General features: G+C 39.7%; 1 protein-coding gene across 2 annotated transcripts in view; it reads left to right on the plus strand.

The window, feature by feature from the left end:
* Positions 1-27,130, plus strand: part of SLIT3 (slit guidance ligand 3) — a 414,666-nt gene that overhangs the window by 320,877 nt on the left and 66,659 nt on the right. For both annotated transcript variants that reach the window (XM_035105174.2, XM_035105175.2), the window contains exons 17-24: positions 915-1,058; positions 3,716-3,859; positions 9,123-9,286; positions 10,628-10,760; positions 20,630-20,698; positions 21,608-21,679; positions 21,851-21,922; positions 25,092-25,163. In XM_035105174.2, the coding sequence (XP_034961065.1) occupies positions 915-1,058; positions 3,716-3,859; positions 9,123-9,286; positions 10,628-10,760; positions 20,630-20,698; positions 21,608-21,679; positions 21,851-21,922; positions 25,092-25,163 (870 nt within the window). The remainder of the gene's footprint in view (positions 1-914; positions 1,059-3,715; positions 3,860-9,122; positions 9,287-10,627; positions 10,761-20,629; positions 20,699-21,607; positions 21,680-21,850; positions 21,923-25,091; positions 25,164-27,130) is intronic.

The raw sequence follows: 27,130 nt of genomic DNA on the forward strand, positions 1-27,130 counted from the left end.
CAGCGTCTTAAATACATTTCCTCTCTCACCTATTTGTCACATAAGCCCCTCTCCTCCATTTTTGTTTGTTCCTATTTCCACATTTCCTTCTCTACCTCACATCTTTTAAGACTGTAATTCAGTGAACTGGGCCTGTTCTGCATTTTACCATTTTGTGTACAACACTTAGGTTTGGGAATTTCTGGCAATGTAAAAAAAATTATTACTTGCTTGCAGCTAGTCTATCAGAAAACACTACAAGGTTCTCCCTTAACTTAGATGGCATTATATTTTCTATACTGTACCAAGATTTACTAATCAGGAAATGCATGCTGACTTGGTTGAGGGTGAAATGACTGGGAACCTGTCAACTGGAAAAGCTTGCAGCTGCTATTTAAAATAAAAATAAAAATTATAAGCTTAATTCATGGAAAGAGTTGATGAATTTGGGGTTTAATATTGCATGATTTCCTGGATTTTCTACCTGCAGTCAAACTTCAGGTGTTCCTGTGCAATAGTATATATATTGAACATAAAGGCTTATAACCTGCAAAGAAAAGCAGATTCTTAGAATGGAAGCAACCTTGCTGCTATGCCAGCACAATGTCACCAATTACAGCTTTACATTGGTGATGCCCTGTAATTAAAGACAGATATGCTGGTAAACATATCAAGGAACTGTGTGCTAGTCCCTTAATTTCATGTCATGCATACTTTGAAATAATGGGAGGTGTGATAAAAGTTGAAAATGAGGGCAGCTTTGACAGCAGGAAATACCTTGACTTCTATCCTTTTAATATACTGTATGTTAAACCGATTGTTTGCTCCTTTCACTGTCCAGTACAAGCATGTCTGTACAGGTACTATATTTGTATTATAGAAAGCATGTAGCCTTCTTAAATAATATTGCCTATCTAATTTGTTTCCACTTTCAGAAACCTGAGTAACAACAAGATCAAAGAGATTCGTGAAGGCACTTTTGATGGAGCAGCAGGGGTTCAGGAACTGATGTTAACAGGGAATCAGCTGGAATCGGTGCATGGGCGAATATTTAGAGGTCTCACAGGGCTCAAGACACTGTAAGTATAAAACCTTGTTTTTTATTTTGGTAGGGAAAGGGGACAGAGGAAAGAAACTACTATTATCTATTGGCTGATTGATCACTTATACTGTGAATCACTGATGCAGTAAATCAGTGCTCCTGGTTTTGACAGAAGCCTTTTTGGGAACAAGGCTTAATATTTAATACTTTGCATATGCATAGATCTGTGCCAAATCCTTAATATAATTTGTTAGTAGTTCCTCTGTAATCTTTGGGTGGGTAATTTAAGTCTCTCTAACAGTACTGAATACAGTAGTACCTGGGTTCTCGAATGTAATCTGTTCCAGAAGTCCGTTCGACTTACGAAATGTTCACAAACCAAGGTGTGGCTTCCGATTGGCACAGGTGCCCTGGAAACAATAGCCGACAGCCACATCACACGTTCGGCTTCCAAAAAAGTTTGAAAACTGGAACACTTACTTCCGGGTTTTTGGCGTTCAGGAGCCGATTTGTTTGTCAACTAAGCCATTCAAGAACCAAGGTTTCACTGTAGCTGTCTAACAAACCTGTGCTATTTGTCTTAATAATTCCTTGCCCTATAAGAATAAGACATTTCTAATGTTCTAGAGCAGGCATAGGCAACCTTAGCTCTCCAGATGTTTTGGAACTACAACTCCCATGATCCCTTGCTAACAGGGCCAGTGGTCGGGAATCATGGGAGTTGTAGTTCCAAGACATCTGGAGAGCCAAGGTTGCCTATGTCTGTTCTAGAATAAGCATACAATTTCCTAGTGTCAAAGGGAAGTCTTGTTTTGAAGACCTATCACAAAGAAAGGGTTGATGCATATCACATTTCCCCAGCACTGAAACTGCTCAGAAATCCTTTTCTACTTTGAGCTGCATTTCCCCCCTTCAGCTAGCTGTTGCTGTCTGGTTTGCTGAATAGAATGTGGTTGTAGAAGCATCATGGCCACCTAATGGATAATGATCATCACTGTTCTGAACTATCTTGTAATGATTTTAGATAAGTGTTTTTAAAGCAAAACTACATTAGAGGCAGAATGTATATACTATTGTTGTATGTCCTGTATACCATTGCAATGAAACATCTCATTCCTCTAGATCAGAAACAAGTTCAGAATTTGTTTGTAAATCTAAATCACACAGAGGTGAACCACTACCTGGCAATGTAAAACTCCTCTGTAGTTTCAGATATTTCACTGTATTTCACTTGATGAACACACTGGGCGTACAGGCATTGCCATTTTTTAAATTCACTTACAGTACAGTATATTCCTGCGTATAAGACTACTTTTTAACCCAGGAAAATCTTCTCAAAAGCCTATAACAGAAGCCTGAGGGTGGCTTGCTCGGCTCGCGCTTTGATTCTTTATGCTCGGGTGAGGCGAGGGGCAGGCCGCTGACGTCCTCTCTGGCCCGCCTCGCCTGAGCAGAAAGAATCAAAGTGCGAGCCGAGCAAGCCGCGGCGCGGAGCGAGTTTTACAGCGCGGCTTGCTCTTTTATTCTTTCTGCTTGGGCGAGGCAAGGGGCGGGCTGCTGACGCCCTCTCTGGCCCGCCCCTCACCTCGCCCTGTAAAACTCACTCTGCGCCGCGGCTTGCTCGCAGTTTGAGCTCCAGCACCGCTGCAGCCAAACCTGCTCTGTAGCGCACGTGCGCGCAGCGTCCCTCCGTAGTGACATAGTGACGTGCTGCATCACTACGTCACTACGCAGCACGTCACTATGGAGGGACACTGCGCACCAAGGGGCGGGGTGCCGCCCCTGTTACCAGGGGGGCTTGCGATGCCACTGCCTTTGAGACCTTAATGTATACTCTCCAGCTTCCCAGTCCCAGTGCCTTAGAGACAAAGCCTTCTTTTGCATCTCTGCCATTGGGCTTTAACAGGGGCTACAGTTGACTTTTGTGTTTATAATACCCAATGTATAATTTGGCCATGTGTGTACAGAAGCGCTCTTCACTAATAGTGGTGGGCAGCTCCCCTTTGAAAATATAACAAAAATTCTGAACTTTATTAGAAAAGCTCATAAAAACCAAACACCAGGAGATCACTGCCATTTATTTCCTTAATCCCCATAACAATCTGCAGCTCCCTAGAAAATAACTGTCACAACTTCCCTTCCCTACCCAACCGCTTCCCTTCCTGCTACACTGCTGAAGTGAACTAAGGAGTGGGAGAGTAGGAGAGAAGTTTTCCTTGCCTACTCTAGCTTCCATAGGAGCCAACTCCAGGGGACTGTGGGTGCTTGGGCACCCACAATGATATAATTGTCAGAGAGAGTTAGAAAGAGACAAATTCTTATCCATTTTAGTTTTTAATCTGAGCCAGAGAAGAATTAGGGGTTGTAGTGATTATTTCATATTTGAGATAACTGGCTTATGTACAAATTTCTATATGCTCACTTGAAACGTAGGAAAATGGCTAACACTGAGTCAGACCATTGGTCCATCTAGCTCAGTACTGTCTACATTGACTAGCAGCAGCTTTCTAGAGTTTAAGACAGTCTGCCTAGCTCTGTTTTGAGATGCCAGGCAAAGCATTTGCTTTACTACTGAGCTACTAATATTTATCTAGCACATTATGCCTTTTGATTGCCTCGCCTACACATATGGTGTCTCCTTCACCTGCCCTCTTTCAATAAAGGAATTCTAATTCTAGGTTTAAATCATTTCAGGATGCTCAGAAGCAACATAATCAGTTGTGTGAACAATGATACATTCACAGGATTGAGCTCAGTGAGATTACTTTCTCTGTATGACAATCGCATCACTACAATCACACCTGGAGCTTTCAATACACTTGTTTCTTTATCTACAATGTAAGTATTACTGTTTTTTGTCACTTTAAGTGTTGAATTTGGCTTATAAAACTACTTTAATTTAATCACATAAAAGCAAGAAAGATCAATTTATTTTATTTTTAAGGTTATCCAACAGCTGTTCAAGCAGATTTATGGTTGTGGTTTATTACTACTACTACTACTACTACTACTACTATTACTTAGCATTTGTATACTGCATGAGAATGTTTCAGGGCTTCAGTTACTTTATCTTTGTGGCCCTTAGAATAACTCTTTAGTTATTAGGAGGTCAGCATAATTGATCCATGTTGCAGACGGGCCTAGGACCAAGAAGCATCAGCTTACTTAAGAGAGACAGGTTTTGAAATTTCTGGTTTACCGCTTAGTTTCTTAACCAGTACACATGAGCTACTGTGCTAGGTGCATAATCCTGAAATCCTATACCTACTTAGCAGAAAGTAAGCCCCATTGAACTCAATGGCATTTACTTCTGAGGAGATATGTATAGCAATGCATTGTATATCTCAAAAATAAAAGTAAAGGCTCAAGCAATGGCTTCATATCTGTTCTGGGACCAATTCTGATACATTCCTGTTTCCCGTAAACAGGTTATATAAATTGCAAAGGCATAGCTGCCAAGTTTTCCCTTTTCTCACGAGGAAGCCTATTCAGCATAAGGGAAAATCCCTTAAGAAAAGGGATAACTTGGCAGCTATGCAAAGGAGATTATTGCTGGCACTGAATGAATTCAGCCTATGTTTATATGCTGGGGGGCAAGAATACTGCAGTGACAGATTCTTATACAAGGCTAATCCCTTATATGTTGTGCCAAAAATTATTATTATTATTATTATTATTATTATTATTATTATTATTATTATTATTATTAAATTTGTATACCAACTTTCATCCAAATATCATTGGGTGGTTTGTAACATGGAACAGTGTTTCCTGCCAAAGTAACACTTGTATAGCAAATGGTTCTACTACTAGCATCATGTGAATTTAAATTTCATGACTTAGATTAGTGAGAGGCCTGAAGTATCTATCTTCCACAAATCTTACAAGTTTTCTTCTAGTTTGCTTTTTCTGCATCCATTAAGGCCCTTTGAAGTGTTCTATTTGTATGCCTCATCATTCTTTACTTTAATTGCCACTTAAGAATGCTCACATTTCTTTCCAGTTTTTAACTTGGCAGAACATCAGTTTTATTTATTTTTCGCCTCACAGTACTTTTTTAAGAATCACAGCATAATTCTAACCATGTTTACTCAGAAGTAGGTCCCTATTGAATTCAAATGGGCTTATTCCCAGGTAAGCAGGGCTAGGATTCCAGCCTTACACTTCTCTTTTTGGCTATATACAGAGTTATCATTCACAAGGATAATTAAATGCTTACTTCAGGCATGAGGTTAGAGCAGTTAGATATATTTGGTTCAGTTCTGAAGTACTCATGCCATTTTGTTCATGCCAAGCCATATGCAACCATATTTGTGCATAGTTTGTGTGTCATGTGAATTAAAAGGGCACAATACTCACTTTAAAGTGTAGCTTGGACATTTCTCCATATCTGTGAGGGGGAAAGAGTACAGAGAGCCCCCCCCCATCCTGAGAGGCAGCTCCTCCACCAGCAGCGGCATCAGCGGGGAGGGGGAAGAGTCCAGTGAGGAAGGAGGAAGAAGGAGACGGGGCTCTGGCAGGATAGCAGAGCCCCTGCTGCACGTGGGAGAGGAAGAGAGAGAGGGGGAAGAGGGGGAGAAGGAAAACATGGAAAGGAGACCCTTTTCCCCTCCGGTTCCGGAATTACGCAGGAGGAAACGCGGGAGGAGATTTGGGGTGCCCAGACTCTTATGTTGGAAGAAGACGTGGAGCGCGCCATTCCAGGGTTCTGGGTCAGACTGAGAGGATGTATCCTGTATAGCTCTAGCACTAGCTCTAGCACTAGCCTGCACTTAATAAAAGCATGAAAAGGCAAAGGTCTGGAGAGTCGTTACTCTAGAGTAGTCGCAACGCATCCCCTGTGACAATATCTGAATCATAAATAGCTTATATTTCTTAAGTTCATTGGGTGATACACAGCATAGCTGAAGCAAGCATCTGATTGTGGGACTTCTTCAACCTCTCCTCCCTCTGCAGCCTCATGTGCCCCCAAAAATCTGCTCCAGAGGGTTGACCCTCAGCAAAGCAGATTTTTGGGGCTCATGGGAACTAGAGCAGGAAGAAGAGAAACCGAAAGCCCCATTGAAAAAACAGGTTTCATTGCACTGTTAGGTTGGCATCACTGAATCTAATTCTGCTCTAACCCACTGAGATTTGCATAAAAATACAGCTAAGTGAGTACCATTTTTTTCCAGAATGGTATGCAGCCTGAATTTCAATAGTTAACCTGTGTTTTTCTTATGTAAGCCATAATAAAATGAAATATTAACCAGACCATAGCTGCCAAGTTATCCCTTTTTTAAAGGGATTTTCCCTTATGCTGAATAGGCTTCCTCGCGAGAAAAGGGAAAACTTGGCAGCTATGAACCAGACCCCTCACTGCCCTACCTCTGTGTGAGTGACTCTGTGACTCTGATGAGAGGAAAATATGATTATCCACTTGTGTAACCTTTTAACTGTCACTGTTTGCAAATAGTAATTCCGTTCTCTAATATGCACATTATTGTCCCTTTGATGATTTTCAGTTGTTTTCATTTAAAATAATTTTACACAGTGAAGCTCTTTTACTGTCCAATACTTTCAGTGACATTGGCCATCATTATCCTGTTATAGACATCCAAATTGTGTTGTGGAAAGGGGTTTAGCTTTGCCAAGATATTAGTAAATCTAATAATCAATTTATCTAATAAGGTTACATTAATCGGAGGAAAGTACACTGTAACATTAAAGTTGCAAATGGCATTATCCATGTAACCTTAAATGGATGCATTTTCCCAAAGGTTTAATTTGTGCTACTAATTTATACAACCCAACATTTTGCAGTCAGTCAAGCTGTATTTTATGCAACTCAGTTACTAGTTCTACTTATATCTTTAATTGATTTACGACCTATTGTAGGTAATGGGACTAATTTTAAATATATGTGTCAGGGGGACTCCCTACAGGGAGCCTCCCCCAGTCATCCTGACCAGCACTTCGCCCAGCGACAGCACAAGCAGCGAGTCGGGAGGAGGGAATGAGGAATGGAGCGGTTTGGAGAGAGGGCTCAGTGAGGTGTCTGAGCCCTGGCAACACTATGGAGGACAGAGAGTGCAGGAAGGGCTAAGAGATATGTCAGAGCCCTGGCACTGCTCTGGTTGAGGGTCAGCGGATGAGGGACTCAGCGAGACGTCGGAGCCCAGGCACCGCCCCAGCCAGCAAGAAGCGAAACCTCTCCTTCTGGCGCCCAAATTGAGGCGCGCGCCCACACGTAGGGTGAAGGGGCAGCGTTTTGGGGTGCCCAGGCTTATATGCTGGCCGAAAAGCAGGAGGCAGCCATTGCCGGGTTCTGAATCGGACTAGGCGGTCATCATGTTCTCTGTTATCTCTGCACTGTAAATAGTATGCACAATAAAACTCTTAAAGACAGTGCGGACTGGAGCGTCTTTACTCGAGAGTAGCCGCAACAATCCCCCGACAGCATGTTTGATAGTATGTATCATTTAAAGACTACTTCACACATTCCAACGTAACTGGCACACCTCTAACTGTAGCAAGCATGTTTTGTAAACCAACTTCGACACTTTTAAATGCAAGTATGATACGGAAATATTTCAAAATAAATACTTGCTGTATTCATAAATGGCTTGTAACTGGAAAGAACTATTGGCCTACCATAGTTCACAAAACAAGTTAAGCCAAAATGTAGCTTACCTAGACTGTGTAAATGTGTAGGCTCCTGGAAGGGTCCTTTTTACTCCTTTCTCATGCTGAGCAAAGCCAATATTTACCTTAGCAAGTTGTCCAAACCCAGGCTCTCTCCTTGCGGTAGGAACCAGGTTGACACCCCCTGGCCTAGTAGCATAAGAAAGGCTCCTGAATGTTCAAAATCATTTTTTCTCAGTTTAACTTGATGGGATAATAATAATAATAATAATAATAATAATAATAATAATAATAATAGTTATTATTATTACTTATTGTATCCTGCCTATCTGACTGCATTGCCCCAGCCACTCTCAGTGGCTTCCAACATAATATACGGAAAACAGCAACAACCCAACAGAACATCACACATTAAAAGTAGCCCAGTATAGGGATTTGAAATCCAGGGACCAGGTTGACATTTATTTTTTAGTTGTGGCTTTTGAGTCTGGCAGTCACATGCCCCCCTTATGATGTATTTGAGCTTATCTTCACATAACCATTAGAATCCCAGGATCTTAGTATGGCTGTATGCTGATCCCTTCCTTCCCAACTATTGGCAATAAAAATGTCACTGAAGTTTTATGCATTAATGCATTGCATACTGCCGGGCTTGAACTCTAGTAGTGGAATTACACCTGTGAGGTGTTTTTTTTATAAAAAAATGTCTCTTACTCACTGCTCTTAACCTTACTTGATGGTACATTTCCGTTATGCTTTTGATATATGATGTGTACAACCAATTTTACTAATAAAAAACCCTGTGTTAGCCAAAAAGGATTTGGAAGACTTTTGTACACCATCAGTCAATATATTTTTAACATGATTTGTTAGCTTGAATTCCTGTTGGCGTATAACAGCTGGATTGAAACTATATTGAAGTATTTTTTAACACACATACTAAAGGTTACCTGTATTTTATTGCCATAAGGCAAATACAAGCTTTGGGGGTGATTTAAATTGGGAAAATACATAGGAATGGGTTGAATGTCTCCTTTCCCCAGCATTGCAGTACTGATCCAAGTTGGACACCCCTGTAGCTTTTTTCTTTAAAAAATAAACAAAAACAAATTGATAAGAGATCCTGTTCACAGATCTTTTATGTCATTTTTAGTTTGGCCCTTAGTACAAGCCGGGTAAGTGGCATGTTGAAACATATTACAGATTGACTACGGTACTTTCCTGCAGGCTGTGATTTGTCAGTGTCTGATAAGGGGAACAGTGGCAGAGCATAGACAAAAGCACACTAAGTGATGAACAGTTGCTTCCTGCTCAAGTGTCTTGTTTTTCGAAAAGAAAATGCAGCCATTGGACATACAGCTTCCTTTGTAAGATAGTTAACAGACTTCTTTTGCCTGACTGCCAATTTGTTTTTGAAAAATCCATCCCTTGATTTCTGCAATGACTGTCACTACATTTTACCTCATTTCCCATCCAGTAATTTGCTGTCTAATCCATTTAACTGCAACTGCCACTTGGCATGGTTGGGGAAATGGTTAAGGAAGAGGAGGATCGTCAGTGGAAATCCACGTTGCCAGAAACCATTTTTCTTGAAGGAAATTCCTATTCAGGATGTGGCTACACAGGACTTTACATGTGACGGTAAGAACAGTTTCTGGAAACAGAATAATGAGGCCCTGGTGCAGTTTGTGGTGAAATCTATACTACTAGCTATATCTTAAGTAGCTTGAAAGACCTGGCCTGGCAATAGGAGAACATTGCTATCTTGGTGCCTAATGCATCCAGAAATTTGGTTTTGGCAATATAATTCAAAATCCTTCCTTCTTAGGCAACTCATTTTTTCACATTAATAGATAAACATGCTCTTACCTCTTCCCTTCAAATGTATTGCTTGGTGGAATTTTTCTTGAACTTGCATCCTCATATGGACTAGGTTTTCCCTAGTCTATTTGATAGTAAAGGAAATAACTGCTTTTGAACTGGACACCTGTATGAATTTTAAGTAATGTTTCATGACTACATATCTGCACTTTAAAACTGAGCATCTAGAAATAATAATAATAATAATAATAATAATAATAATAATAATAATAATAATGCAGTGGTACCTCGGTTTACAAACACAATTGGTTCCGGAAGTCTGTACTTAACCTGAAGCGTACTTAACCTGAAGCGAACTTTCCCATTGAAAGTAATGGAAAGTGGATTAATCCGTTCCAGACAGATCCGCGGAGTACTTAAACTGAAAATACTCAAACCGAGGCGTACTCAAACCGAGGTATGACTGTAATAATAATGCCCCACCCATCTGGTTGGGTTTTCCCAGCCACTGGGTAGTTTACAGCATATGTAAAATATAATAAAACATCTATCATTAAAAACTTCCTGATGCAGAAATAACCAAAATATAACTTCTAGGTTTTGGAACTCCTAATGTTCAAGTTGTGAGAGAAAAAACCTTCTAGAACCCTTTTGAACTAATTGTAATAGGAAAGATCTCTACACATCAGATCAATACTTTCTGTACCAAGAAATGAAAACTGAGATATCTCACATCACATTAAATGCTTTTTTCAAAGTCACACATTTAGCTGCCGATAATGAAGAATACAGTAATTAAATAGACAAATAGAGTGACAAAAAATGCATGTGTGAACCAGGCCTCAGCAATGTAACTAAGGGTGAATCCGACTTGTGTTATAGGCACAGAAGGACTTTTGATCCAGCATAGGCACCTACTTATGGAAGAAGAAAGATTAAAAAAAACTGCACAATGGCATGAAATGTTGACTGAGCAAACTTGCATTTCTTCCCCATACAGTGTTCAGAAGACACTTAAAATTTTACTCAGTTATTTATGATTACTAGTGAGATATCACAGTTTTATAAGAGGTGAGCTGTTATTTTAGAAGTGAATGATCTCAGGTTGCTCTCATCTCTATCTGACCTTACGTTTTTGCACTTTTCTCCCACTCTTCATAGGTAATATTGAAAGCAGCTGTCATTTTTCACCCCGTTGTCCAGAACAATGCACTTGTGTGGATTCAGTAGTTCGCTGCAGTAACAAAGGGTTGCGTTTCCTGCCTAAAGGTGTCCCCAAAGATGTGACAGAACTGTAAGCCATATTTTCAAGAATTTCATTTACAATAAAAGGTTGGCGATATAAATTAAATTGCTTGGGATGGGCAGCCTTCAGAAGGGCAGTTTTTTAACACAACTAAAATGCTGAGGCCCACCAACCAGCGCCAGATGCAAATTCGTGGCTCAGAGTATGGGTATAAATTTCAATATGAGCTACTGAAGTACAAGTATTTGGATAGAAAATTATCAAAATTTGGGAGGTGGGACTGTTGTTTGCCTTTCAATCTCCTCTCCCAAGTTCTTTATAGCACAGTTTTGCATTTTATTTTAAGTGTGGTTACAGATTTTTTAAATGCCTCATTAGAAATGAAAGACATCTAGAATGGTGTAATTTCAATAGCTAGGTCTTTTGCTACCTTCTTGTTCTTTCTGAATATATCAGGTGACATTAATAAGTTAAATATTGAATGTTCTGTGCCGTTTTTTAAGCATGAAGGGAGCATGTTCACAATTGCCCACTTGAATAAGCTATTGAAAATGTATTCCCTACATAATCATCTGTAGGCTAATTATCCCTGCTGGTTGACTTTTTTTTAAAAAAAAAGAAGAGAAACATTGGAAAGTAAAATGGGATTATTTACTCTGATGCTAACAAAATGATTAAAATAACAGGCAATTAGATTAAATTATCAAGTAGATTTGCAGGAGGCGAGGGCAGCTTCTTGCTTGTGTCTCATTTTAGAATGTGGTTTTCTGTGGAAAGGAACTAAAAAGGGAAAATTGGCAGTCAAGTAGTAGAGGTTTTCCCTGTTAGTTTCTCCATGTGAACATGTTTAGAATTCAAAATTACTTGAAATATATGATTGATTGGTTCTGTGGTATGTGAGGTGAGTTAGTGTCTGCAGTATATATCACTGAAATGTGTTGAATACCTTTTCAACAAGTGAACTGCATGAAGTGTCATCTTCACTGCATTGGTGAGCTTCATGCTTCATTCTGCAAATGATACTTGTGCATCTGCTTTCTTATACAGGGTCTATATCTAATATTCTAGCTCTCTCTCCTCCATCTTAAACTTCAGAGTAGTAACTAATATTGATGTGTGGATAGCATGCTTTTGCCGATAGCTGATGCAGTGTTTTAGAGAGTTTCTCTGGCATCCCATCTGTCTCTCTCTCTGACTGGCTTGATCTGGCATTCTGACATAGCTCCAATAATAAAGGGGAGGATTTATTTAGTAGCATATTAATGAATGCTGTGGAGCCTTGCATTTATAAACTTCCATTTGCCAAGAGAAAATCGCATCCGCTGTGTGACAAACATGTTCAGCTGAAATGCTTTTTATTAAAATGTAATCATGCGTGTTTATACATTACATTTTAATAAAAAGCCTGCCATACATCTAACAAGACCTAGTAAATTAGAGCTGTATATAAAGTTCCAGAATATCCATACAACAGGAAATCTTTAACTGCAACAGGTCCTAAATAATGTTACACTGAAATGGATACACAGACAGATGGAAAATTTCATTCTGCAGCAGGTAGAGTTTCACCATAGGAAAATGCTAAAGTAATACTTAAAATAGTACTCTTTCTCCAGCAGTAGTAAACTGAGGGCAGATCTACACCACACATTTAAATCACATTACTTTCCCCCAAAGTGGGGAATGTAGTTTCACCCTCTCAGAGCAGTTGCAAGTTGCAGTTCCCATGATTCTTTGGGAGAAGCCATATGCTTCAAATTTATGCTGAATATGCTTTAAATGAATGTTGTGGATCATCTGCCTACCCCCCAATGAATTTGTGTACCCAGGGTAATGTAGAAACACATCACATTTTCCCACTATAGATTCACATGCTGAAATTCTGTATTCCAGAGAATACTTCTAGGTCTCGTTGAACTCCCAGAGGAAAAATATGTTATTGTATGGCTAAATTTGCTTTCAAGTTTGGTATCAAGGAATCTAGAAATGTAGGTTGTTTAAAACTTTGTAAATTAATAGCAAAACTGTAAACTTGGCCCAGTGTGTTTTAATAGAGATGTTGCATGCTGGTAGAAAGTTGCACCACTCACCAGCCTAGCTGCTACATTCTACACCTGCTACAGTTTCCGGTCAACCTTAAGGGCAACATCACATAAAGCATTTTTGCAGTTCTCAATGCCTGAGTCAGGGTTGTCAATGCCTGAACAGGCCACTGAGTGATATCCCAGACCTGGAAACCACTTGCCCACAAGGCTTCTAATTTGCTGGGGTTCATTCTAAATACTATCCTAGGACTTGCACAACCACATATGACTCAGATGTTGAACAGAAATAGCATTGGGTGGTATCAGCATAGTGGCAACACAATTCTCCAAATACACTGAAGCAGCCTTTCTCAACCTTAGGCATCAAGATGTTGTTGGACTACAACTCCCATCATCCCTAGCTAGCAAGACCAGTGGTTAGGGATGATGGGAATTGTAATCGAACATAATCTATGGAGCTCAAGATTAAGAAAGACTGCACAAATGACTTCACTTCACATAGATGTTAAACCAGTTCACATATATGTTAAACAGCATTGGACACAAGCTACAACATAACTGCCAGGAGCCTTAGAAATGCCACTCTCTGAAATTGGTCCCAGAGATTCCTTTCTTAATCATGAACTGAAACTGCTGCCCTCACTCCTGAGTTTAGATCAGTTTGGGAGAGGATGATTGGCCCACATATCATATGACTTGATGCACAGTTAAATGTGTTATTTGTAAGTCACCCAGTCATCAGGCAGCATTCAAAAGTCCTGAACAAATTAAACAAAAAATAAAATGAATTGTCACCATTGTAAAATACAATTGGCAATGTCAAAGATGTATTGGTTGCTGAGGTACATGGGTCAAAGTCATATTGGGATCACTTTTTTGCATTTGTCTGCCAAGCAATTTCTATTAATATCACCATTTCTCTCCACTCCATGGTAGACATCCCATACTGCAGTTTTCTATCTCCAGTTCTCTCATTTCACCACATCTCTTAGTTACTCTTTCCCTGCTGCCTAATTACACATCTCTCTCTTTACCTTCATATATTAGCTACTCTCTTTTTCACACTTAGCGTGTTTCCCCAAACCCAATCTGAAGAACAGAGTAAGAGTCTTTCTGGATCAAACCCATCTAGTCTAGCATATTACCGTATCTCCTGCAGTGGCTATCCAGAAGCATCTAGGGAGCTTACAGGGAATAAAGCCACATTGTTTTGTTAGAGATTCATTCCCCGTGTTTGCATTCATGGGATTGTTGTATATCACATGACAGTGTATATTTACATTCCACAGTGGGACGCGACGATGTTTCCTGTAGTGGGACTATTGTCCTTTGCTCTTCTCTTTGCTGCCTGATGCTAGAGAGAGAGGGAGCCATGTTGCAGTGCTCTGTATGTGTTTATATGTAAATAAACGTAGATTAGCCAAATGCTGTGCTACTGAGTTCTGTTACGCAATTGCGCAAACTCTGTGAATCCATAAGTGTGCTGATGTCAGTTGGCATCAGTCACTGTGATGTTCGGGCTGAAGAATGCTTTTGAAGCTCCCGAACGATCGACCAGGAGGGAGAGAACATGCCAGTCAGGCATGTGTCTCTGCCAGGGTCCTACTTGTGAGTAAGAGATCCTAATATGTTTATCCCCAGTATTTAGTATTCATAATATATTATTCTGAACATGGATGTTGCTGTTAGATATCCTGGCTGATAGCAGCTCTAAAAATACATCTAAGTCTTTAAAAAATATACTCTAGCGGCCACCATCACTTCTTATGATAGTTTAATCCCATAAGTCATGTATTTATTGTGTTATGATGGGGTTTTTATTGTTGCTAAGACTCAAAGTTCTGGTATTATGAAAAGAATAAAACAATTCTATTTTCCCACTTTGTAATTTTATGCACCAAGTTTGACATTTTTCTGTCCCTCACAGAGGTGGGAAAGCTGTGACCTTCCATACGTTACTGGACTCCAACTTCCATCAGCCCCCAGTTAGCATGGCCAACAGTCAAGAATGATGAAATTGTTGTCCAACAAAATCCCCTACCCCTGTCCAAAGCAGTAGTCCAATCACCATATTAACTATTGTTTTGGGAAAGACTGTAGACACTGTAGACATGATCACTTTTCCATGACGGTACAATATACTGTGTTATGTGGGCTGGACCCCATGTAATCTTATAGGATGCTTCACCAATGCCTGATACAGAATTCAGGCAATTTGCTTCAGCAGTGTTATATATAGTGACAACTTCCAGAAAGTAGTAGTAGTAATAATAATAATAATAATAATAATAATAATAATAATAATAATAAATAAAAATATAGGCTGCTTTGCTTGTCTGCCTGTTGTGGGGAAAGCCATGATTTGTTCTTTTGTGCCCATAGTTTTCTCAGCAACCAAATGCTTATGCTACTAGGGATGCAGGAATGTGCTTTAATGAAGGGTGGGGGCAGGACTCTGTTTTGCTGCAGTTCACAGTAATGAAGAATAACTCCCTTTTCCCCACTGCATTTCTTTTGAATCCTTATTGCATCATATAGTTAGGTCTGGCACATTCAGAAGAGAAAACTGTGCAGCTTACAACATTACTAGAAACTGAGTGCTGACTGATGTTGCAGTATTCTGTCATTACTGCTGATGAAAGTCATAAGTGCGAAGCTGAAAGGATTCTAGAGAAATCAGTTTGTAGATTTAGAGACCTGTACTGTCTGCAAGGGCGTACCCACCATGCGGCAAGTTAGGGCAGCTGCCCTACTCTAGAAGCAGGGCTGGTGGGCAGAGGCGGAGCACAGCCCGGCGGAGCGCGAGTTCGCCATTCCCGCCGCGCCGCGCCGCACCCTCCCTCCAGCTCCCCGGCGCGCCCTCAGGCAAGGCCAAGCGCGGCGGGGAACCAGGGAGCGGGGAACCCACGCTCCTCCTCGCACAGCCTACAGCGTCAGGAGCGCTGCCAAAAGGCTTCCTCCCTGCAACAAGGCGCTGCGGATTTGAGTTCTGCTCTCAGAGCCCGCGCCTCCTTTGCAGCAACGCGGTGAGAGGGCTTCTCCCATCCCACCCACTTCCTTCTCCCCACCCCCCACAAATACGGTACTGGGCACCCGCCCCCCTCTCGAAAGCTGCTCGATCATTGCCTGTGCCTGCCTGCAGTGCCTTCATTTCAAGCGGGCTCAGGGTTTGCAAGGCGACGGTTGTGTGCACAGCGCGCACGGATTCGGAATCGGCCTCGATGAACGCGGCGGGGCTGACTCAACAGATGCACTGCAGGGATGCGCAGGTTCTCCAGCGAGACTGGCGGGATTTCCACCGCCCCCTCCATTATCTCTACGCAGACCTTTTCCTGCCTCCTTCCCCCAAAGCCCCGTATTTCCTTTCCTCCCGGTAGACATCCCCGCTTTTTGCAACGCGGTTGTCAGACCCAAAGCAAAATAATTAAGACGCCGTCGGCAGAACCGCGGCTATCTTTTTGTGAGACATCAATTAGGGATAAAGGGGCAGGTTTGTTCCAAGGGATGCTGCGGTGCGACAATACTTCGATACGTGTCTTGTTACGTAGTAAGAGGTAACCCGTTTGCGATCAGGCTGGCCGCCACACAACCTCCCGCAGCCCATATAATCCTAGCAGAGACCGTTTTCCCAACGGAGTTGCTATATACAGTATATATATGCTGTGCTCTGTCTTTACTCGTCTTGCATTAACATATGTCCTTCTCTACCACACACATCTATTGCAATCCGCAAACCTTAAGCCACCAGCAGATACGCTCATCAAATGTTCTATTTTAAGAACATTTTAAAAGCATCTGTTCCCGCCCACTTTGTTCGCTGTTCCCGCCCACTTTGTGGCCCCTCCCCTTCCGTGCCTTGGCCCCTCCCCTTGCCCCCCCCTAGTTTTGATCCTGGGTACGCCCATGACTGTCTGGATAATAGCTGCTGTTTATATACTACCTGTTAATTTGAAATAGAGAGAATTTTCCCTTTAACATCATTGGGAACCAAACAATTGAACAGAAATCTTGCATGGCCCCATACTGGTTTCCATTAAAATAAAACTGCACCTCACATAGCACACTGTGGTTGAAAAACTTTTTCATTATAGTGTTTTCATTATTCTCTCAAATGATTATCTATTTTAATGGTCACTGCATTAAAATATGTAAGCTACATTTCAAATCCCGAACAGCATTATGAAATGGTCAGCTCTATCAAGTGATGCATAGAGTAATGGAATTCTCACAGGTTTCAGAAAATTGGCTTCACAATAAGCAACCATGATGAAAATTGGCACTGGAATCCTTGTTTCTCCTGAGGTTGCTGTACACTTGCTGTATGCAATTATTTCGAAAATAACAAATTAATTTAGATTGATGAAATGGCAACTTTGACCCAAATGTGTGTAAATTTCAGGGCTCAGTTTGCATGTCACAGTAAGCAAGACAAATTATTATTTAGGCAATATACTATATAATCTAAAGGTGAGCTGAACTGGGTCAGGGGAGAGTTTCACGAACATTTTTGTTCTTCTCAAAGAAGCACCTCTCTAATTTGCAATTACTTTTTAAGGACACTCAGAAGGACATTTTCAGCTGGTAAAAAGAGGACAAGTCCCATTTGCCTTGGCAACCAAACCAGTGTTCCCTGTTTTTCTGTGCGGCACTTTGGCAATGAAACCTTCTCAGTGCCATGTGGCAAATTAGTAACTGTTGGAATGCACACCTGACTGCAGATCTGCATTATACTGCTCTCAATAGGAACCATGATTTAATGCACTTTCCAGTGTGCATTCTGGCATAACTAAGAGTTATATCATAGCTTCAGAGTAAGGCAGTGCCCTCAGTGATGCCAACGCATAGCCGTATCTGATTGGCTCTGAGACATCGTTACTCATGGAATGGTCCTAATTTGCTGTGGTCATGAAGGGAAAATAAACCCTATTAAAATTTTAAAGTGCTGCTGAAGGTGCAGTAGATCAGCTATGAACAAGCTTGAAAAGAGCAAAGTGAAAAGGTTTGAGGCATCATTCTTACACCCTTCAAAAACATACATTTCCATTAAATGTGTTGGAGGGTAAAACTTTGACATTGCCAGATCATGTGTATAATCACATGAAAAATGTAATTCCCTGTTCCTACTTATGTTTTTGAGGCACCCATTTACAATAATTTATTTTGTAAAATTTAAATACTGATTTAATACTATCTGACTTTGCATTTAAATCTTAAATATTGCTGCCTCAGTTATTATCAGTCATTGTGTATTCATTTTACATTTTTACTGAGCAGTTAAAGTAAATGGTTGTATGGATTAACACAGCTAGACTGAGTCAGCTTCTGAGATGTGTTATTGAAATATTGCCTGCATGAGCAGTTTGCAGTCAGAGGGCAGAAATAATTCTAATGAGGTCAATTTGCATTTGGAGTTCTTTTTAGTAGCTTTAATTAAGCACAACCTTATAGCAAGGACATAAGCGATCCTCCCCCTTCTTTGTTAATGTGCTCTCTAGAAGAGGTAAATGAGTTTATTTCAGGTTTCTGAAAAAGATTATTTTTGTATTCACTAATTATCTTCAAAATAATAATAATAATAATCAGCAAACAGTAGTATTTTCCTGTAAGCTCACTGATTTACAAAAGAAGAAAAAGGATATTCAAGCAAGCCACTCACTCTATCAATACATCTAATATTTACTTACTCCAGTATTATCCTTGTACCCTTTCTTTTAGAGATACACTCTCTTACTTTACATTCAAATCCTTTTACAAACTAAATGAGGGCAAAAAACCCCTAGTGAACTGCGACTTTTCACACATATAAACTGGTGGGGTTTCTGTAGCACTAACTCCACCACTGCCTATTAGAATAGGAATTCCCAAACTGTGGTCCATTGACCACCAGTCATCCACAAGCTTCATTCAGTGTCTGTGGCTTTCCATTGCATTGGAAGTTAGTGCTGATTTTAAAATATGTATTTATTGCTTCTTTTATTTCTTATATTGTATTTTATTGTATTACGATTTAAATTCTATGGAATCACAATTGCTACACTAGGCAGAAAAATAATTTGGTCTTCCAAGATCCTCAACAAATTTCAAGTGGTCCGTGGTAGCAAAGATTTGTATTAGAGGATTGGATTACAATGAACTACAGTGGTACCCATATATTCCGGCGTATAAGATGACTGGGCGTATAAGACGACCCCCAACTTTTCCAGTTAAAATATAGAGTTTGGGATATACTCGCCATATAAGAAATACGACCCGGCGTATAAGACGACCCCCGACTTTTGAGAAGATTTTCCTGGGTTAAAAAGTAGTCTTATACGCAGGAATATACAGTACCTCTACTTATGTTCACCTCTGGTTACGTATCCTTGGGGATACGTATGTGGCAAACCCAGAAGTATTTTTCCGGGTGTCATCACGCGTGCATGCGCAGAAGCGGCACCTCCAGTTATGCACACCTCAGGATCCGACCTGAGCTCTGGATCAGATCCTGTGCGACCGGAGGTACCACTGTACTTCCATTATTTACCATAAGCTCAGCTTTGAACCTAGAATGAGCACAGAACAAGTCTAAACCGTGCAAGATCCCTAAAATGAGATATCTAGAATTAAAGTGAAGAATATAGTGAAGCTAAACTTAACTAATGTATAAATACTCAAAGAAACATAAATAACTCAAAGAAACCTTTAGATAACTCAAAAAACCTTAACGAGTTGCCGACTAAAAATATCTCATTTCACTGTAAATGATCTATCAGTTTCCTCAGAAGGAAAAAGAAACTTATTGCATTCGTAAAGACTCAAGGTCACTTGTCAACAATTCAAAATAAGGGGAGGATTTATGAACTTTAAGGAAAACTGAAAACTCCCAGGCAGTAAGGGGTAAATTATCCAAAATAAAAAGTCAAGTTCTGCTTGAACCCAAAGGTAAAAAACCTATAAGAAGATTCGAAGCCAAGCTATCATAGCTTGTGGAAAAGATTCAGCAAAGGGCTATGTAAGCCTCATAGTCTCGTTGTTACAAAGCTATTGCGTTCTGTGCTCATTATATTCCCGTGATTGTCTTTTTCGCTATCTAGCTTTGAGCCTAGACATTTTAGGCTCCTCCTTTTCTCCTGGGCTTCCTGGTAGCCTAGTAAGAATTGCCTAATTATTGGGTTGTATCTTTCCCCAAATTACATGTCACAAGTTTGTTTCCCCCTAACAAAACATATACTGGCACTGCTCTCTATGTGTGCTTTTTTGTTCTAAAAAATAAAGTTAACGTTGTGGAGTCTGGTGCATCCCAATAGCTTTTATTTTAACATTGCTTTTTAGAAAAACTAATTTTTATGTTAAACTAGACTAATTTTGATGTCACATTATATCTTTATTACCAGCCAGGATTTTGAAGGGGTCCATAGGACACAAACTGCAAATTGATGCTGTCAAAACAAATAATGTGTGTTGGGCAGAGGTAGTACAAACTGATTTAACTTGACATGTTCCAGAAAGACCCTGGAAGAAGAAGTTTTAAAAGAACCCAAATGGTCTTATATAGATACAAGCTGCCCACCCCAATCACTGCAATACAGTATAACAATAGAATTTTGGCTTTGCTTTCACATACACTGAAATACACATGTGATTCTATGATGGCTATCACTATGCAGAAATAAGCTTTTGGATAAGCAGTGGTTAAAATCGTGCAACTGGATGCATACATCCTGACCCTATTGAACTGGCTGGAAACATATTTTGGTGTACTTTGGAATTCACAACCATCATTTACAATTAAACCTGCTTAAAGCATTTAACATAAACTCACAATTATGATGGTTTCTGGTGGGACATTCGCAGATGTAGCCAATAACTATTTTCAATATATATTGCTTTCAGATATCTGGAAGGAAACCATTTACCTGCTGTGCCAAAGGAACTCTCCATGTTCAGACACTTGACACTAATGTAAGTATCTCAGAATTTGGAGCCAGCCCTTCCTTTCCAGCGCTTTTTTCCTAGAAAAAACGGTGCTGGTGCTGCATAATGTTGAGTAGTGCCATAAAAAAGCACTGTTCCTTTCTATCATGTTGGGGCATCTTATGTGATGCTGTACAGCAATATATTACCATAACGACTTATGGTACCAGGAATTGCCAAACATTATTTATTAAATTTCTATACCGCCCTAGATCTGAAGATCTCAAGGCGGTTCGCAGCAGAAATACCTTGTGAGCAGCATGGCATGCATGATGGCTTTCACTGGTGTCCCTTGGCAGTTGCTCTGGACTTCCATTTAAAAATAAAGTCAGTCTCTAGTCATCTTAGAAACATATGTGGTCGCCTTGTATATTTTTCCTGGTACTAAGGAATGCTCCCTGTTGCTGTTAGGCAGCAGAAGTATTGGTATGTATATGTAAAATCAATATTCTGTTATCTCCACACTCAAGACCAGTAGACCTCCCCATGGTAGGCTGACTTCCCAAGGTAAACATAAATTTGTCAGGGGTCTCTAATTTTGTGTTATGCCACACTCCTCATTACAACCTCAATAGCAGTCACTTTATGACCGGTTCCCCCAAAGCACTTGCTCTACATTCAAATCATTTTCACTGGCCAAAAAAGGTTGGCAATCTCTGGACCAGACACATGGAGGAGTTGTCAGCGTAACTTTGTTTTCAGTAATAAAATTTCAGTAATAAAATTTTCTACTTTTTACAGTATTTGGTTTGGTTTTCTTACAATATTACATTCTTAGATAATTGGTCCTTGTCGGTTTTTTTGCTTTGAAACAACTTGAACTGACTTTGACCTAACTTTAAGAAAAGACTTATTTTCATTGCATCAGTGACCTTTCTTTTGTGTATTTTTCTTCAGTGACTTAAGCAACAACAGCATCAGCATGCTGGCCAATTACACCTTCAGTAATATGACACAGCTATCAACACTGTAAGTACTTAGTAGTTCTGGCATACACTGTAATTGCTGTTCAGTGTGAGATCAGTTGCATTAACTAAGCATTTAATGTTTCTAAGTTAATGAATTCTGATTTCTGTTCTGCTTTTGCTGAACAGTGAATCAATGACAAGTAATGCAACCTGTGTTCTTTTATTATCCCAGGATCCTGAGCTACAACAAGCTGAAGTGTATCCCAGTCCATGCGTTCAACGGGCTTAAGTCTCTCAGGGTGTTGTAAGTATTGCTTGTTCACTGTGGCTGGGTTATAGTTTAAGAGGCTGCAGGTAACAGCAAGATTTTTAATGAGCAGATGGCTTTCACTTGAGTCACCACATCACGCTCATTTCCAGACAATTAGTTCCAATGTACTTGCACTGAGATGTCAAATAGCCTGTAACCACTGTTCAAGGGGGATGTTTGACTTTTGTGTAGAGAGCGAGATCCTTTTGAGCTTTAAGTTGATTATTTATTTTGAAGATGCTTGAAATGCAGGCTATCTCTGGCCCAATGCTCAGGCATAATGAGAGCCGAGGTCTGGCAACATCTGAATGGCCACAGGTCCCCAACCCCTGTATTAAAACATACATGTTCTTATGCAGTATGGCAGAGACTGATAACTAGCATTGCCAGAAGACCAGTCTAGGATCAGGTGAAAGGATTTTGAACCTATAAGTTTCTCCTTCCCTTCTTGGCTGGCTCCAGTACAGTTCTGTATGCGCCTGTTCTAGGAATAGAGAAGGGACTATAGGAAATAGATCGTTCATATTTGCAGTAGCTGCTCTTATTTTCTGCAAGGAGGTTCATCACTGCCGAGTAATAAATGGAGCATAAACTTCCAGAAACACATGGGATGCACTTCCTACATGTTTCTAAAAGCTTCCTTTCTCCTTCTTTCTGGCACACCAGGCAATGTGCCACTCTGAGACATTAATAGGCATTGTTGGGGACATGTGAAAGGAGGCAAGGGTGAGTTGCAGGTCATTTGAAGATTGCGTACAGCAGGATGCAACCAGTAATCTGCCTGCTGATGAGGCAATATGGTAGTCGGTTTTGCTGAGGGCAAACTTCACACACAGTGAATTTCTGTACATTAGCTGGTGACTCTTTTTCTCATCATTTGAGAAATGCTATGAAATCTTGACTGATATATTATTTGTATATCAAGGTTCTAGATTCTAGGATATAGTAGCATATGATAACTTTTTTATATGCAATTGTGCAAATGTTAAGTTATGAGCAAATTAAAATTACCTATATTTTTTCAGGACATGGCAGAAAAATGGTACAAATTCAGGCCCAGATTTATAAATGCAGATACTGGCTTGAATAGAAGACTTGCTTCATCATATATTGGAACAGGCACTTGCTCTAAGAGAAACAGGAGTGGGAAGAGACTTTTGCTCTAAGAAAAATACAGGAGTGAGAAAAAGGGTGGGAGCTCTTCCACATCTGTGCAAAAGTGAAATGATGCATGAATGAGTGCCTCTCTTTCTGAGTTCTGTGCATTTGGAAGCCTCCAGATTGATTTATTATAGTCTACAAAACTCTGGTGTCAGCAACAACCCTCACCACATGTCATCTACATTGTTATTAAAAATCAATTCTCCTGGGGGCGGGGAAGTGCTTCTGAGCGACAGTGTGCAATCTGTTAGTGTCATTTATTTATTATCAGGATTCCCAAGAAATAATCAGCAAAAGCATTTCCAGGTTTCTTTCTAGAAAGGATACATAGCTCATTGTTTGTCTGGGTTTGATGTGCAGGTAAAGAGCCACTCCTTTCCTAATTGTTTTGTTTGCCAGAAATTTGCTCTATCAATATTATAAAGGGAAACTATCTTCTCAATCAAAATACATGCCTAATTCTAAATTTGGTTATAGGTATTGCAGTGGGAGCCTTGTCCTGTAGCTCAGAGGCTGGGTTCCTCTTAACACATCTTCATACGTTAGTTTTTTAGGAGTATGCTTAAGTTTCTAAAAAACTTAATAGTGTGAGTGTACAAAGAGATGTTAGATAAGACTTGTTATGCAGGTACAATCATAACAATGTATCTCCTTATTGTGTGTACACCTTGGAAACATACACATGGAATGTGGATTTTGCACTGTGTGGTCAAGCTGAAGTAGATTCAACTAAGCCTGAGCCATTTAAGCTTTATGGGATCAAAACCAGCTACTTGAATTGGGCCCAGAAACTAATTGGCAGCCAGTGCAATCAAGCCAGGACTGGTTTTATATGCTTAAACCATCTTACCCCAGAGAGCAACTTGGCTGTTGAATTTTGCACTAGCTGAAGTTTCCAAACCATCTTCAGAGGCAGTCCCACGTATAATGCAATGCAGTAATTGTTGTATTTGTTTGAACTGTTTGGAATACTCTTCACAGTACAGTGCCTGTTTCAAATATTGAGCTAGAGTGTACCAATAATTATAATATTGATTGTGTTAAAATGGTATTAATAATGGACTACATTTGCTACAGCTCTTTACTCTTGACAGAATAGCTCACAGTTAAAAACAGAAACACACAATCACAGGACAATATATTTATCTCTTGCTCTTCTTGAAGAATAAAGTGCAAAACGTTAAACTAATATCTGCTTAAAATAGTCCGCAAGAGAAAGCCAAACAACAAATGTACGTATGTAAATTATCTGAATCAGCACAGAGATCATGTCACAGGATCATGTGGTTAAAGCTAACGTGTTCACACTTAACCACGTTTCAAGACAGTTTCAGATCCTGAGTTAAGTGGTTATCCCAGTTAACTCTAAGTTTGGTAGATGCAAATGCTGGCATAATGATTAATTGCTGTTGCACCTAACGGTTGAAATTTGTGCTGCACAATGGAAGGAGCAGAGAGGCAGTCTGTGATATCCTGTTTCTTGGTTTGATATACCAGTAATACTGACAATTGGTTTTACAGTCCAATTGGCAATATTGTATCTGCAACAGATTTGTTGATTAGAAATTAGAAATGGTAAGTTTTCCTGATGATACAAAGGTCTTGAAATAATTCCCCAGTTGGACAAAATCTCAGATATTTTTATATAATGGAATGGGTGGATGTCACTTAACCTTAACTTCCTTTCTGAAAGTATGTGTTCATAGTTTGCCCCAGAACTACCCCTTTAGTATTCCCTGTTATATGAAATTGTATCCCTTTGCCCTCTTATGCAAGGCTTGATGAAAGAGTTTACAATCTATGAGTGATTTTCCCTTGGTTTAAATAAAAAAGCATCTTCCTCAAACCACCTTATCTTTAATTTGTGAAGGCAGCAAAATAATGTTGTTTCCTAAGTTATGTATTGAATATGCCTCGAAAAGTGATTAAAAACACCTGCACTTCTTAACATAATATTTGATCGAGCTGCATTCTAACATTATATTATTCCCTTCTCTCCTAGGACTCTTCATGGCAATGATATTTCCAGCGTTCCTGAAGGTTCTTTTAATGATCTCGTGTCACTTTCCCATCTGTAAGTACCGTTACCCTCAATAGACTAGTGACACTGTACAAATCATTTTGCTAAGTAGGATTTGTACAGCTATTTCACATTGCAGTTGTATTTATTCTTACCAGCACTGAGCAAATTTCACCTTCAGAGCAAATCTGAAAACTAGCTACATTTGAAACATTAAGCAGTGACTGAGGCTAAACAAAATTTTCACCAAGTTTTTAATACTTTAAAATTCTGTGCACATTTTTGATGCAAGATTTTAATGACAAAATGTCAGCAGAACATGAAAGGGATGAATTTGTCTAAACTGATAGCGTAGGCAAATTTACATTGTTCTAAAATTTCTGGCTCAAGTAAATTAGATCATCTAAATCACTACCATGATCATAGGGTTTGGGTCTTTGGAATAGACTTTTTAATACAGTATTCAGGAGGTTTCTGTAATATCAGCTCTTAATTAGCTCCTTCATCCAACCTCTACTGCAAATAATGAGAGTAAAGCTTGAAAGCCTTATTTTGGAATAATATATTCAAGGTCATTTCATTATTTTGGTTTAGCAGAACCATGTTTTATTAGTAGGAGTATATATTACCACACATAGGCTCCTATCATAAATATGTTTGGGTTTGTTATAATGTATTTTAACTGCAAATATTATGGCCTCATGCTGAATTGTCCAGCTTGGAAAACTGTCATTGCCTTTTGAAATGAATAGAAGCATTTGAATCTACCAGATCATAATTGTAGGCAGCCAAATGTAAAGCATGTGCATTGCAAATTTTTATTATTGTTTGGTGTGATTTGAAACCCACCTCATCCAAAATGCTTCGGGCAGCTCACAATATATTAAATAATAAACCAGCTTAACACAGCAAAACATCAGACATTAAAAGCTTTGCTATACAGAGCTCCGTTCAGATGTCTACAGAAACTCGTATAATTGACATCTGATGAGAGCTTCCCAAAGGGCAGGCGCCACTACCAAGAAGGCCCTCTGCCTGGTTCTCTGTAACTTCACTTCTTACAATGAGGGAACTGCCAGAAGGCCTCAGAGTTGAACCTCAGGGTCTGGACTTCAGGGTCTGTGGGAGGAGATGCTCATTTGGCTATCCAGGGCCAAAGCCATTTAGGGCTTTAAAGGTACTGTTCTAGGGAAGTCATTTAAATTTTTTACCTCTTTCGCTTGACTGGAGCACACATTTACAGTATCTTAAGCCACCCCTTACTACAGCTCTTCCTCCTTTAGATGTCTCTTTGATCTCATTCTCCATCTCAAGATCTTCCTGAGCATTTGGGCAATTCTTAAGTGTATGTTTGTGGAACTCCAGATACATGCTTGTTCAACAGCTCATAGATAATATGCCAAATTATTTTTCTTATGTGAGAATTTATAAATTGGGTACATTTGGCCCCTTTCAGGAAAGATTGCTGTTCCATTTACTTAATGTTGATGGATGAACCCCTGCCGGTAGTTCAACTCATGAACTCTCAGCATGAATTTGTCTAGGGCAGAATTGTTTAATCAGTCATGTCTCTGGAATTACATTAACAACATTAGTGGAATTTCATCTGTCAGTATTCCAGCTGCTTTCCCCAAAAAAACATTTTTTGAGCATGAACTCCGTTTTAAGAAATTATTTTTGTTATCTCCAATGGAAAAGGTATACATGAAGACTTAATTTTCGATCATTTTTGTATGTGTAAATAATTTCTTAACTTTCTCTCTAGGGGATGAACCCATCATAATGTTTTTCCTCTGCAGGAAACAAAGCTAAGCACTCCTGTGGAGCAAAAACTTTGTTAGAACCAGCATAATGCCACTGGGATCATACCCCTTAACCTTTAGATCGTTCTCCCAAAATATTCCACTTGAACTGCAAGAGTTTATTTACTGATCGATTCAGAGTTTAAATAAAGTAAAATCTCAAGTGGTCTTATAATGAAGTTTTTGGTAGAAGGCATAGAAAGAGAGAGATGAAACCCA

Source organism: Zootoca vivipara, chromosome 2, assembly GCF_963506605.1.
Source record: "Zootoca vivipara chromosome 2, rZooViv1.1, whole genome shotgun sequence".
NCBI classification, from domain to species: domain Eukaryota; kingdom Metazoa; phylum Chordata; class Lepidosauria; order Squamata; family Lacertidae; genus Zootoca; species Zootoca vivipara.